Consider the following 13,700-nt stretch of genomic DNA (forward strand, 5'->3'; position numbering starts at 1 on the left):
CTCATCGTTTTTTTTGTTTTCTGTTTTCTTTCTTTTTTTTCTCCTTACACTGACTTAGGAATTCCCATTCTTTTACATGAATGTGTCATTCTTTGGGGGTTAAACTTTTTCCAGGAACTACCTTTATTTTGAATACGGAATATGTTCCCTGCAAATATGGGATTTCTGAATGCTTGTTGCTGCCATTCAGACAGAGCTCTGGAAAATAGGGACTGAGAATTGGTACTCCTGTCTTACCACACTCCCATCCCTCTATTTGAAACCTATATTCCTTGAAAAAGGATATCACTGTCAGGTGGACTACTAAAAGGTGAGCCTCTGTTACCCATTAGCAGATATCCAGGAGAGAGACTTGGTACCTGCCTCAACCTCAGTTGCCTCCTAGGCCAGCACACCACTTAATACAGTTATCAGATACTGGAAGAACCATCCAGAATAGGAAGTTTTCTTGGCACAAGGCCTTTTCTAGTATGTATACAAGACTCTGAAATCAGGAATCTGCCACACTTAAGGAACCTTTCATTCAAGGCTCAAATTTATGGTTTGATTAGATTCATGTCTTTTTTGGTACCAGGGATTGAACCCAGGGGCACTTAACCTCTGAGCCACATCCCCAACTCTTTTTATTTTTTATTTTGAGACAGGGTCTTGTGGAATCTCTTAGGGCCTTCCTAAATTGCTGAAGGTGGCTTTGAACTCTCAATCCTCCAGCCTTAACCTTTTGAGTGGCTGGGATTACAGGTCTGCACCACTGTGCCTGGCTAGATCCATGTCTTGATCATTTATGATTACACAGATCCTGTGTGGACAAAATTTACATTCCGTGTAAAGATATTTGCCAAACATGTGCTACAAACAGGATTGTAGGATGATTGGGTACTTAACAGTTACTTCTGAGATTACATTTTCCAAACCCTTTAGAAGTATACTTTACTTCTAATTCTACTTACTGTTCATCCTCATCTGTCTATTAAAAACACATTCCCTACATGGGTAAGCTTTAGAACTACTTTTCTATAGCTCTGAACTGGGATGATGAGAGAACCTAGCTTTAAGCCATTTTGTCCCATATGTGAAAGACCTATACAAACTTAAATATAGTATAATTAATCTCATTAATTAATATTAAACATAAGAACTCTAACAGAATAATGTTAATATAAAATGTAATTAATATTAACTGATTAATGTGATAATATGTATAAGCTTTAGATTATGATTTCTAACCTATTTTAATGCACCTGTGTCAATTTTGTTGACATTGTCATAGAATTGAAAACTTGGGACTTAATGGGTTAAGCACATTTTGAGGATTTTATCAAGTGGTACATGCACATGCTTTGCTAGCCTTATCCTCGTGTGTGTGGGTTAGGTTTGCTTCAGCATTTTGTCAGTTAAACCCTAGCTATTTAGTAGGTCCTAAGGTAGATAAGGGTTTTAACTTGTAGAGGGTAGCCTGTAATTAAGTGAGCAATCAAAATTAATTTGCCAATGTCTTCAAATCCCTGTTTAGGCTATTGCCATTGTGCTGGGATTCATGATTATTGTGGCTTTTGCTTTAATAATTTTCTTTGCTGTGAAAACTCGAAGAAAGATGGACCGGTATGACAAGTCCAATATTTTGTGGGACAAAGAACACATTTATGAAGAGCAGCCACCTAATGTTGAAGAATGGGTAAGTGTAAAGAAAAAACAAAACAAAACAAAACTTTGAATCTTTTATTAATCCCCTCAGGTTTCTGTCTCTAAATTTTGGTTATTTGGTTAAAGTGTGTGCTTAGAATTGTTGTCTGTGTATATTGCAAAAGTTGTTGCTTTGGATTTTACTCAGAACTGTGAGAGGATGGGATAAATGGAAACTGTTTTACTAGAAGGGAAAAATCAGGTTTCCATTTTCAAGGAGCAGATCTAGTATCTGAAAAGAAATGACTTCTAAAGAAATCATGTAGAAAGAGCTTGACCTTTGCAAAAGAAAAAAAATAATAATAATAGTGTCTCCCTCCTACCCCCGTTTTCTTTCTCTGCTTTTATCATTTTGGAGGAAACAATATCAGCCAGGTGCTGTCTTGAGTCAAGTTTGGCAAGGGTGTTTTTGGACTGATAGCAGTTGGCTACTACCACACCCGGGTTGGAACCCAGGGCCTTGCACATGCTAAGCAAGTGCTTTACTACTGAGCTGCATCCCCAGTCCAGTGGGAGCCTTTTAAACTTTTCATATGAATAACAGCGTGACAAATCACAGTGACTAATTCTGTATTGATAGTTACATATGAAATACTTCAGTTCCACAAAGAGATTAAAGGCTTGTTTTTTGTTTAGGTTTGTTTGGCAAACTGAAGATTGAAGCCAGGGTCTTGAGCATGTAAGGCAGTTGAACTACCACTGAGCTATACTGCCAGTCCTACTTTTTTTTTTTTAGTTGTCAATGGACCTTTATTTTATTTTTATGTGGTTCTGAGGATTGAACCCAGTGGCTCATGCATGCTAGGCAAGCGCTCTACCACTGAGCCACAACCCCAGGCCCCTATTTTTTTTTTTTTTTTTTCAGTTTTACTAGTGAATTATACCATCTATTTAAATATTAATTAACACAGTTATTTTATAAACTCTTCTGAAATTAAGTAGGTAACACTTTACACTTCATTCTGTGAATCCAGTGTTACCCAGATTATCACTTCCAGACCAATTCAAGATAAGCAATTACACACCAGTTCAGTCCTAATAGATACAGATGCAAACATTCTCGACAAAATTTTTGCAAATTAAGAAGGGTTTATATAATCTGCCACTAGCTCTATTTTAAAATTTTATTTTGAGATGGGGACTTGTTAAGTTGCCTAGACTGGCCCGGAACTTGCCATTTTCCAGAGTAGGTGGATTTTAGCATGTCCTAATGGTGTTCCGGTTTTAGTATATGATATTAATCTTTTTTTGTGGGGGGAGTACTGGGGATTGAACTCAGGGGCACTTGACCATCAAACCACATCCTCAGCTCTATTTTGTATTTTATTTAGAGACAGGGTCTCACTGAGTTGCTTAGTGCCTTGCTTTTGCTGAGGTTGGCTTTGAACTCACAATCCTCCTGCCTCAGCCTGAGTGGCTTGGGTTACAGGTGTGTGCCACCGTGCATGGCAATACTATCAATCTTACCAGCTTCCTATATATGGTGTGATTTGCTTAAAGCCCAGAAAGTTCCTTGGTCCAAAAATGTCTCCCAAGGGAGTGTAACTGAATTATTTGTTTAGAAACATAGATGAAATTTCTCGTTTGCTAAGGAGCAAAAATGAAGGTGCCCTAGGAAAGCCAGAGGGAGTGTGGCATGCGTTTGCCACCTAGATGATGGTCGCTGTGTCGAAGCCGCCTCCCTCATTCCCCGTTTAAGGGTGAAGATGTGAGGCAAGTTTTCTTGCCACCTTTTGCTGCAGACAAGGCCATCTGTGGATGGAATAGGAAGGACAGTCTGCTGTGAACTATGAAGTAAGTGTTTCACTCAGAGTTTCTGGGTGTGTCTGTTTTCACTGGCTGTTGGATTTGTTTACTTAAGGTTTCGAGAGAGACTAAAAAAAAATAAAGCAAAAACCCGACTCAAGGGAGACCAGTGCCAGTAATATTAGAGTCCCAGTGAACTTTGGCCTTTCACCTGATCTTACTGTCATGAAGGTTTTAATCAGTTCTAGCTGCTTTTAATAATGTGGCAAAAGATAGCCATAGTAACTCATGGAGGCGATGATGATAACAAGCTGAAAAAAATGACTCTTTAAAAAGGCATTATTTTTGAGCTGGGAGCAGTGGAGCACATCTGTAATCTCATGATTTAGGAGGCTGAGGCAGGAGGATTGCCAGTTTGAGGCCAGCATGCTGCATTTTAGAGAGACCTGGTCTTGGGGGTGGTGGGTGCAGAAGGACCCAGGTATATAGCTCAGCACCTCTGGGTTAATTTCTGTACCACACAAGAAAGGAGGGAGGGGAGGGGGAGAGGGGGAAAGGGAGAAAGGAAAGATGGAAGGAAAGAAGGAAGAAAGGAAATTATTTTCAAGGAAATAGTGTTATTTTAAAATTTAATTAAATTAATTCATTTTTTTTTATGTGTTGCTGAGGATCGAACCTAGTGCCTCACATGTGTTAGGCAAGCGCTGTACCACTGAGCCGCAACCCCAACCTTAGATAATGTTTAACTTGATTTAAACATTGTACAATGTGTACTTGTAGTGAAACATCACATATAGCACCCAATAAATGTATTTTTTAATGTATCAGTTAAAATTTAATTTTTGAAAATTACATGATTTTTTTTTTCTTTACCCACCTCCCCCTTTTTTTTTTTTTTGGTACTGGGGATCGAAACCAGAGCACTGAACCACTAAGTCATGTCACCAGCCCTTTAAAAAATTAAAAAAAAAAAAAAAATATATATATATATATTTTTTTGTTGTTGTCAATGAACCTTTATTTTATTTATGTATATACGGTGCTGAGAATCAAACCCAGTGCGCCTCACACATGCTATGTAAGCACTCTGCCACTGAGCCACAACTCTAGTCCCTAAATTTCTATTCTGAGACAGGGTCTCACTGACTTGCTTAGGGCCTTGCTAAGTTGCTGAGACTGGCTTTGAACTTGTGATCCTTCTGTCTCAGCCTCCTGAGTTGCTGGGATTACAGGTGTGCACCACCACATCTGGCCAAGGTGTCATTTTTATAAAACTTCCTCTGAATTCTTGGAAATTTGATAGTTTATGGACTATTTCTTGTAAGCTTCATTGTTTCTGTCTGTAACATGTTTTTCATTGCTTGAAACTTAATCATCTATTAAATAACAGATGTATGATTTTTCCCAAACTCATGTTTTATGTGATACCTTGTAACAGGCAGATTCTTTATTTTTTTCCCTCTACTGTCAGTTTGCCTTTAGAAACTATTTGAAATTAGTGATTTGGAGATGATTTTAGCCATCTATCCTCCCCTTGCCTTCCTGAGTTCTTGTTGCTGAACTCAATATCAAGTTTTCATTCTTTCTTCCATTTCATCATTATAGGTGGTTCATTAGTCTTAATTTCTCTGCTTTTCTGCACCTTTCTGCTGAACTTGGTTTCACTGTGGTCATGGGCTGCCCCACTGCAAATGTAACCCTACATATGAAGTCCCTGATGGTGGAGTGCATCAGTGATTTTCTTCTTTTTAGAAATTAGTATCATCAAAATAATCTAGAATTGCTGGGTGCACTGGTACATGCCTGTAATCCCACCAACTCAGGAGGCTGAGGCAGGAGGATTGCAAATTCAAGGCCAGCCTTAGCAATTAGTGAGGCCCCAAGAACTTAGTGAGATCCTGTCTCAAAAGATCAAAAGGGCTGGGGATGTGGCTTAGTGGTTAAGTGTCCCTGGGTTCAATCCCAGTACAAAAAAAAATCTAGAATTAACTACTTGTGCTATGTGCAGAATAAAACTTGGGTTCTATGCATGTGTGAGGTCCTGGGTTAAGTCCCCAGAACCTTCTCCTCGACAACCCCAACAAATTAGTGGAGTGCTAAGGCAAGAGACTCTCCACATAGTTAATGGTTAGTTGCTGGGGGAGAAGAAAGACTTAATAGAGAGCTGGGCGCAGTGGCGCACACCTGTAATCCCAAAGACTTGGGAGACTGAGGCAGAGGATTGCAAGTTCTAGGCCAGCTCTGGCAATTTAGCGAGACCCCTGTCTCAAAATAAAAAGAATTTAACTCGGTGGTAAAGTTCAGACCTCAATACAGAAAAGAAAAGTTAAAGTAACAAGTAGCTGCTCAGTGTTTGTTTACACTCTCCTTACAAGTTGGGATAGGTCTAGAAATTTATTACCATATTAAATATTGCCTTTCTTCCTGGGCTTTTTTAATGGCTTTAAGATCATCTCTCCCTCCCTAGCAAAGGCATGTCAAAAGCTGAGCTTTTAGAGTTTTAAACAGATTTAGCCCTATTGTAATATCTGTGAGAAAACTTGCAATTTCCTTATTTCCTGTCCCTGTGTGCACAACACAATAGTTTCTCTGCAGGGATTTTTAGTTGCTTTCCCTGACTCCCTGACTCCCCTTTTTGGATATCTTGTTTTTTATAAAATAAATAGACCATGTTTGCATATTGCTAACCTGGTCCTTTACAGGCGCTCACAAATGTCTACCAGAGCAGTTGTCTTTTAAATCTTCTAAGGTTCTTTTAATATCACATATCTTTATTTTTTGTTATATTGCAGGTCTTTATTTTTTGGTATGCCCTTAAACCCCAGATCTGTTTATGTTCCTCTGATTTAAAAAATGTGTCTTTTAGGGCCTGGGGGTGTAGTTGTAGAGCTCTGGCCTAGCATGTGTGAAGCCCTGGGTTTAATCCCCAATTCCATAAAAAAAAAATTTAATATGATTGTAAGTATAGAGTTTTGTTTTGTTTTTGTTTTGGTGCTGGGGATTGAACCCAGGGCTTCATACATGGGAGGCAAGCACTGTTCCACTTGAGCCACATCCTTAGCCCCTAAAATATAAAAAATAAAATAAAAAATAAGGGGCTGGAGATGTAACTTACTGGTAGAGTGCTTGCCTAGAGTGTGTGATTCAATCCTCAGTATGGCCCCCCAATGTCCCCCCACCAAAAAAAAAAAAAAGAAAGAAAGAAAATACACCAAAACGGTAGCTAGAGGGAATAGAATTTTCCTTATACTCCACTATATGATCAAAAATATGATCAAGTATGATTCTCTGTACTTGGGCTGGGGATGTGAAATTTATGTCCACACACCTTTGCTAGTAGCATTCTGTTATAGACATGTATTTGGCTAATCCATATTGTTGCTTAGTAGGTTTTTTCAATTTTCAACTATTTTGAATAATGACTTTTGCTTGTGGTGGTTTGTAAGAGATTTTTAGTATAAAAGTAATATTAATTTATTATGACATAATGTAAATAATACAAGTGAAAAATGAAGGACAAAATGGAAAGTGTTCTCTCTCTCCTTCAATTTTCTACTGGGGCCTCTCTTAACAGACAGGTTTGTATCCTTCTAGATTATTGGTTTTCTTATACAATTTTTGACTTTAATACATTCCGAGACCTTGTTCTACCCAATTCACTCATTCTGAAAGTAGGTACTAATTGATGTTGGGTGGTTGCTTCCCCCCACCTCCAACTGTATGCATGTGTGCAATCACAGACACAAATGTACAATAGAGCAGAGATAGTCGAGACCAGAACCAAACTACCTGAGTTATGATTTACCTTGCCAGTCTTTTGTAAGACCTGACAAGGTCTTTCACGTCTCTGCCACGGCTTCCTCATCTCTAAAATGTGTTGTTGGAGGTAGCTGGAGTCCCCCTGGTGTCACCATTGTCTGATCCTCTATTTTGGAACATTTTATAACAGTTTATCCAGTGTCCTGTTGATGAACTTTGGGATTACTAAGAACTGCATTGCCAGGCTGGGGATATGGCTCAGTGGCAGGGTGCTTGCCTAGTATGTGAGAGGCCCTGGGTTCAATCCCCAGCATTGCTAAGTAATTAAATAAATAAACATAGCATTGCTGTGAACTTTTTTCTGTTTTGGTACTGGGGATTGAACCTAGGGGATTTAACTACTGAGCTACATCCTCAGCCCTTTTTAAATTTTTTTTTATTTGAGGCAGTGTTTCGCTAAGTTGTTTAGGGTCTTGCTAAGTTGCTGAGTCTGGCTTTGAACTTGTGATTCTCTTGCCTCAGCCCCCTGAGTTGCTATTGTCTTTTTTTTTTTTTTTTTTGAAGTTGTGTAATGGACAGCATACCTTTATTTTATTTATTTTTATGCGATGCCAAGGATGGAATCCAGTGCCTCACATATGCTAGGCAAGCGCTCTGCCACTGAGCTACAGCCCCCGTTCCCGCCACTCTCTTAATTGTATCATGCAGTTGCTTAGAACAGCAGAACCCTAAGGTGGGCACAATGTGCCCCTTGTAGTCCATGCTACTCCAGAAGCTGGGGCAGGAGGATCTCTTAAGCGCAGGAGTTGGAGGCCAGCCTGGGCAATACAGCAAGACTCCATTTAATAATAGTAATAATAAAGTAGAAATCCTTTATACTGAGTGAACTTCCTCAGTTGCCTTGGTTGTTTTGCTACCAGGCCAGAAAACCAAGCTCTGTCTGGTTTGTGCATCATGTAGGTGAAGAATAGTCTTCATTTGTAGCTGTTAGTTCTTAAATAGCCTAATGGGATTGTTAATGCTCCCCTTTTTTCCATTCTTGGTTGATAATGTCTTTTTTACTTCTAATGGCAGTAGTTAATGGTGTAGTAAGGGAGTTGTAACACTAGGGTTTGAGTTCTAGCTTCACTGCTTTTGTGATTTAAGCAAATTAATTCTGATTTTTTTTTTTTTTTTTTTTTTTTTGGTGGTGTTGGGGATTGAACCCAGGGCCTCACACATGCTAGGGAAGTGCTGTACTACTAAGCTACACCCCAGCTCATTTGTGATATTTTAACCAAAACATATGTCAAGGAAGTTTGTTTTGGAGAGGGTGCCTAATATAGGAGCAGTAGCACTGATGCCAGTACTTACAAACTGATTAAACTCTGTGGATCTCAGTTTCCTTATCTGTAAGATCAACCAGTGTTTTTTTTTTCTGCCTCTCAAGACTAATGTGAGATGAATTTGAGAAAAATGGATATGAATAGTAAAATTATCCTTGTCTGTCTGCCAGGAATATTGAAAGGAAAATAGCCGACTTTACAAAATGTATTTTGATGTTGCTTAAATGGACATTCTTGCTGGGCAGAATGGTACATTCCTGTAATCCCAATGACTCGGGAGGCTGAGGCAAGACAATGTAAGTTCAAAGCCATCCTCAGCAACTTAGTGAGACCCTAAGCATCTCTAAATAAAATATAAAAAAGGGCTGGGGATGTTGCTCAGTGGTTAAAAACCTCTGGGTTCAATCCCTGGTACCAGAAATAAATAAATAATAAATGGACATTCTTTTAGTTATAGGGAGCAGAAACATAACTTGAATTTACTTAGGGGAAAAAGAGGAATTTATGTGCAAGATTTTGAAAGCCTAGAAAGAGTTGAAGTAACTTAGCCTCAGAGGGCAGGGATGGTGACTATTTCGGGAACAATTGGAATCCAGGACTTAAAGTTCCTTGGGATTTGCCTTCTCACCTTGACTTTTTTCTGCCTGGGTAGGCTTCACTTTCTCTCAGGGAATACAGGCAGGAAGCAACCACTTAGCACTCTAGAGTTTTCATATTGGTGCTTCATTTGATACTGGCCTGGGAAGGGACCTGAGTCATGTGGGTCAGGTGACCATACTTACACTAACCCACTGTGGCCATAGGCAGGGTCCCTCTCACATAGCATGGCATATGGTCTTCCCAAAGTTAACTGTGTGGAATGAGGAAATGACTTCTAGAAAAAGGTGTTCTGTAGACCTCATGCACTATAAATGTGTTGCATGAATTAATTGCAGTTGTCCCCTTGTTTTTGATAATCTGGTCATCTGACCAGGTTTAAATTCAAAGTACAGTTTGAATAGTTTAAAATGAGTTTCTGAGCCAGGCACAGTGACATATGCCTGTAATCCCAGTGGCTCTGGAGACTGAGGTAGGAGGATCACAAGTTCAGAACCAGATTCAGTAATGTAGTGAGACCCTATATCAAAAAAAAAAAAAAAAAGTTTCTGAGCAGTTTCAAATGTGTGGGCTGGTGTTGTAGCTCAATGGTGGAGTGCTCACCTGGCATGTGTGAAGCACTAAGTTCGATTCTCAGCACCACATAAAAGTGAATAAATGAAATAAAAGATATTGTGTCCATCTACAACTAAAAAATATTTTTAAAAAAAGTGTGCTGGCTTCTGCTAGGACGCCATGTTGCTCAAATCCCTTTTTGACTGCTTGAGCTGGGCTACTTATAAGGGCAAGGGACTGTGATCTAAGCAGTTGGGAATGCCAGATGTGGGACTGTTCAGCAATGGGTACCAGAACTGAGTTGGGAGGGACTAGCCCCTCTGAGTCCGTGAAGATGAGTAATTCATATTCACTTTTCTGTTGAAATTCCTTTACCATATCTGCATTTTAGAGCTTAAATATATAGAAACTGGAGCCTGACTTTGGAGGATCACATACCTCTACAGTCAACATTAAGGACTGATTATAAAACGTCGTAGAGATTAGTTTTTATTGATATCTACACTCTTCTGGTGAAGTCATAATTGAAAGTTAAGAACTTCAGTTTTAGTGTGCCTAGTTTGGTTTCAGTAAAGTAAAAGAAAGGATCTGAGAGTGACCTTGGGTGAGGTCATCTGATTTGCTTCTTGGAACTCACATGAAGGAAGCTGGAGATCGGAGTAGACTCACTACAGTAATAAGATAACAGCTTGCCCGTGATGAGAGATGAGTTAGCCTGTTTACTCACTACTCTTTCCAGTGTAGGACATCAGGCTGACTTGAGTTTGAGCCTTACAACTTAATATTCTTGGCAGCAAAGCTAAAAATAAAACAAAAATCATTCAGTGTACAGATGGGACGGGATCCTTGTTGTGCAGCTTGGACCTTGTCATTTGTGGTCAGCCTAGGTAGGATAGCTTTTGGTTTCTTTGACTTCTGATGAAGATTTTACTTTACCCCAAGGCAGTTTTGGCTGTTCATTTAATAGATTACTTTCCTGTAAATGGGAAAAATAAAAGTTCCATCCACAGATATTCTGATGCTATAGCAATTAAAAGGCTTAGAACAGAGCCAGCACATCATATATTCACGCTCAATAAATAGCTAGAATAATAATGGTTGGTGTTTGCAGTGAACTTGAATAAGTGAGCTTGGGTAAAAGTATTCAAAATGTAACTACATATATTTAACATTGGTTGGAGTTTAACTTACTCTTACCCCTTGGGCTACAAGCTTATGATAAAAATGTGTTTTCCTCAAAGGTATAGGCAGGTTGTACATGTTATCTCCCCCTGCGTACAGATGTGCACAGGGAGAGACATGTTCATGGTTCATGCTACAGGGCAGTTTGGGTAATCAGCATCAGACAGCTAATGAAACTTGAATAGATGTTTTTCAACCTGTGCAGTCATTCTTTTTTTTTTTGTGGTATTGGGGATCGAACTCAGGGCCTTGTGCTTGCAAGGCAAGCACTCTACCCGCTGAGCTATCTCCCCAGCCCAGTCATTCTTTAATATATGGGCTGTACACTATTGGTACAGTAGGTCTCAACCTGGAAAAGATTACATTGTTATCTGTGGCCTCCACTAAACAAAATGGACCAGAGTTGAAACCTCCTGTGCACTTTCAAAACCACCCAGGTAGATTACAGTAGACCCTGACTGTTCTAGTACCACTGTGAATGGAGAGGGATGCGGGGTGGGGTCCACTTAGAGTTCTGTTGAAGGAGAATGAGCTTGGGCTGGAGCTGAGAAGTATCTCTGTGACTTTCTGAAAGAAGAAATTTCCAGATTTCCAGCACCAAGAGTTGGCATTTCTAAACTTAAGTATCCATATAGGTATAATGATCTAAACACAGACCAGTTGTCTGCAAGATGGGCAGTGTCTTTATCAGTGGCTCTGAAACCTTTGCCAGCATCAGAATCCCCTGGAGGACTTGTTATAGAACCTTGATCGGGAGTCTCCGATTTACTGGACCTGGGTGGGGCCTGAGCAGGTGATGTTGCTGTTGCTGGTCTAGGGAGCATACTCTTTAGAACCGCTGTTCCTGGAGTCCAGCTGCTGCTCTTGCCATTGCATGAGTTATTATATGCATGAGACCTCTGTACATCATGATATACTTTGTATATCACATTGGAGTAAACTAAAGGGGGTTTGGAACTGCAGGTGATGTCTGCGTGGGCTCTAATGACTAAGCATTTCATGCCTTTCTGCATACCTGTTGAGGTATGACATGAGGAACATGTGTATTAAACTAGAGTACATTCTTTTCCAGGATTTCCACGTCTGTAGCAAGGGGCCTCGAATGAGATAGTTAAGGTTTGCTCAGGGAATATAAAGTTTCTCCACTTCATTCATATCCCAAGCTCTAAAACCCCATCAACTCTTCAGAATTCATTGTGGTTTGCTTATATTACTATTTCTTTGGCCAGTGTGCAATTGGGGGCAGCATGCTTCAAAGTCCTCACCACCATCTGAGCAAACTAACTTTAGTCAGACCTGCTCAAACGTGGTCCATGATCTTTTCATTTGTGGGCACTAGTACACGTGGGAGTATTTGCTTTCTAGTGACCAAAGGTGGAAAAAGAAACTAAGAGAACTTTCCCTATGCAATTTTGAGGCTTTTGTTGGGGGTGAGCATCTGCAGGGGTAAAACACCAGAAAACAGGAAAAACAAGTTGGACCACTTGCTGTTGAGAACTTGTAGTACAAGGGCCCGTGGCTGATGGAAGTGGGATGGGCAAGTTGTAAAACTGGAGATGATACTTTCAGATTAACCTGTTCTTCCGTCTGCCCAAGGTATTTCTCCACTTAGCAGGCAAGAAAGTCCTTCTGTTAACCTCCTGAGGGTAATTTTCCTGTACCCAGAACCCAATGAAGACACCTGGTGACAAGCATCTACCTATTTATAGCAATTGTGTATGGACAACTGCTTTTACATAATTAAACAAATAGGGGTTTCTCAGGGTGCAGCAAGGAATTTAAGGCAAAGAAAGTAATTCTCTTTGTTACAGGAAGTAAAATACCCAGCCACAGTGGGTTCCTTATTCCATATTTTAATTCTGAAATGGAAGTTCATTAGACCAGAAAAAGCTGGGCTTTGGAGTTAGGTAGACCAGGTTTAAAATTCCCCTCTACCACATTACCTTCTCTTTGACCTTCAAGTTCACTTACCCTTACTGGCTCAATTTCCCATCAGAAAACACTGATAATCCTATCTCACTGGGCAGTCGTGATGAATAAACAGGTTAGGCTTTGCCTGGCACATGGTAGATACTAAACAGAGGAACTTTCCTTCATAGAAGTAAATAACTCGTGGGCTGGTGGTGTGGCTCAGCGGTAGAGAACTCACCTAGCATGTGTGAGACCCTGGGTTCAATCCTCAGCACCACATATAAATAAATAAAATAAGGGTATTGTGTCTACCTACAACTAAAAAATATATATATTTTAAAAAAAAGTGGATGGCTCATCACATTACCAGATCAAAGGTGCTTAACCACTAAACTACATCCCTAGCTCTTTTTATTTTTTATTTTGAGACAGGGTCTTGCTAAGTTGCTTAGGGCCTCACTTAATTGCTGAGGCTGGCTTTAAATTTGCAGTCGTCCTGTCTCAGCCTTCCTAGTTGCCAGCATTACAGGCATGTGCCACCAACACCAGGCTAATAGCAGCTTTTTGCTTTTACTAATTCCAAGTGACAGGAAGTTAATTTCAGTGGGAATGCTTCTCCTAAACTTTGTTTTGGTATAGAGATTTTATTTTATTTTTTTTCAAAGTGACCTAAAACATTCTTGACCTTTTTATATCTTCTTCTGACTTCAGAGAGTCAGGGTGTGGGGAAGGTGGGGCACTGGTGATTCTGTAGCTCCCGCTCGGTTCCTGTGAGGAAGGCGGAAGACTGGCAGGTGTCATGGGAGCACCCGAGCTCTCTACAGCAGAGCTGTCCTCTTTGTTTTCCTTTGGCAGCCCACTGGGTTTTCAGTAAATCTCTAAGGAGGTTAAATGAGTATTAGATGTTGTTACAAAGATTTTTTTTTTTTCTACACATGACAT

At 39.9% G+C, this 13,700-nt stretch overlaps 1 protein-coding gene across 3 annotated transcripts in view; it reads left to right on the forward strand.

Annotated features, from left to right (window-relative positions):
* Ocln (occludin) overlaps positions 1-13,700 on the forward strand; it is a 51,869-nt gene that overhangs the window by 19,703 nt on the left and 18,466 nt on the right. For all 3 annotated transcript variants that reach the window (XM_047556753.1, XM_047556755.1, XM_047556754.1), the window contains exon 4: positions 1,514-1,675. In XM_047556753.1, the coding sequence (XP_047412709.1) occupies positions 1,514-1,675 (162 nt within the window). The remainder of the gene's footprint in view (positions 1-1,513; positions 1,676-13,700) is intronic.

The sequence above is a fragment of the Sciurus carolinensis genome, chromosome 6 (genome assembly GCF_902686445.1).
Source record: "Sciurus carolinensis chromosome 6, mSciCar1.2, whole genome shotgun sequence".
Taxonomy (NCBI): Eukaryota; Metazoa; Chordata; class Mammalia; order Rodentia; family Sciuridae; genus Sciurus; species Sciurus carolinensis.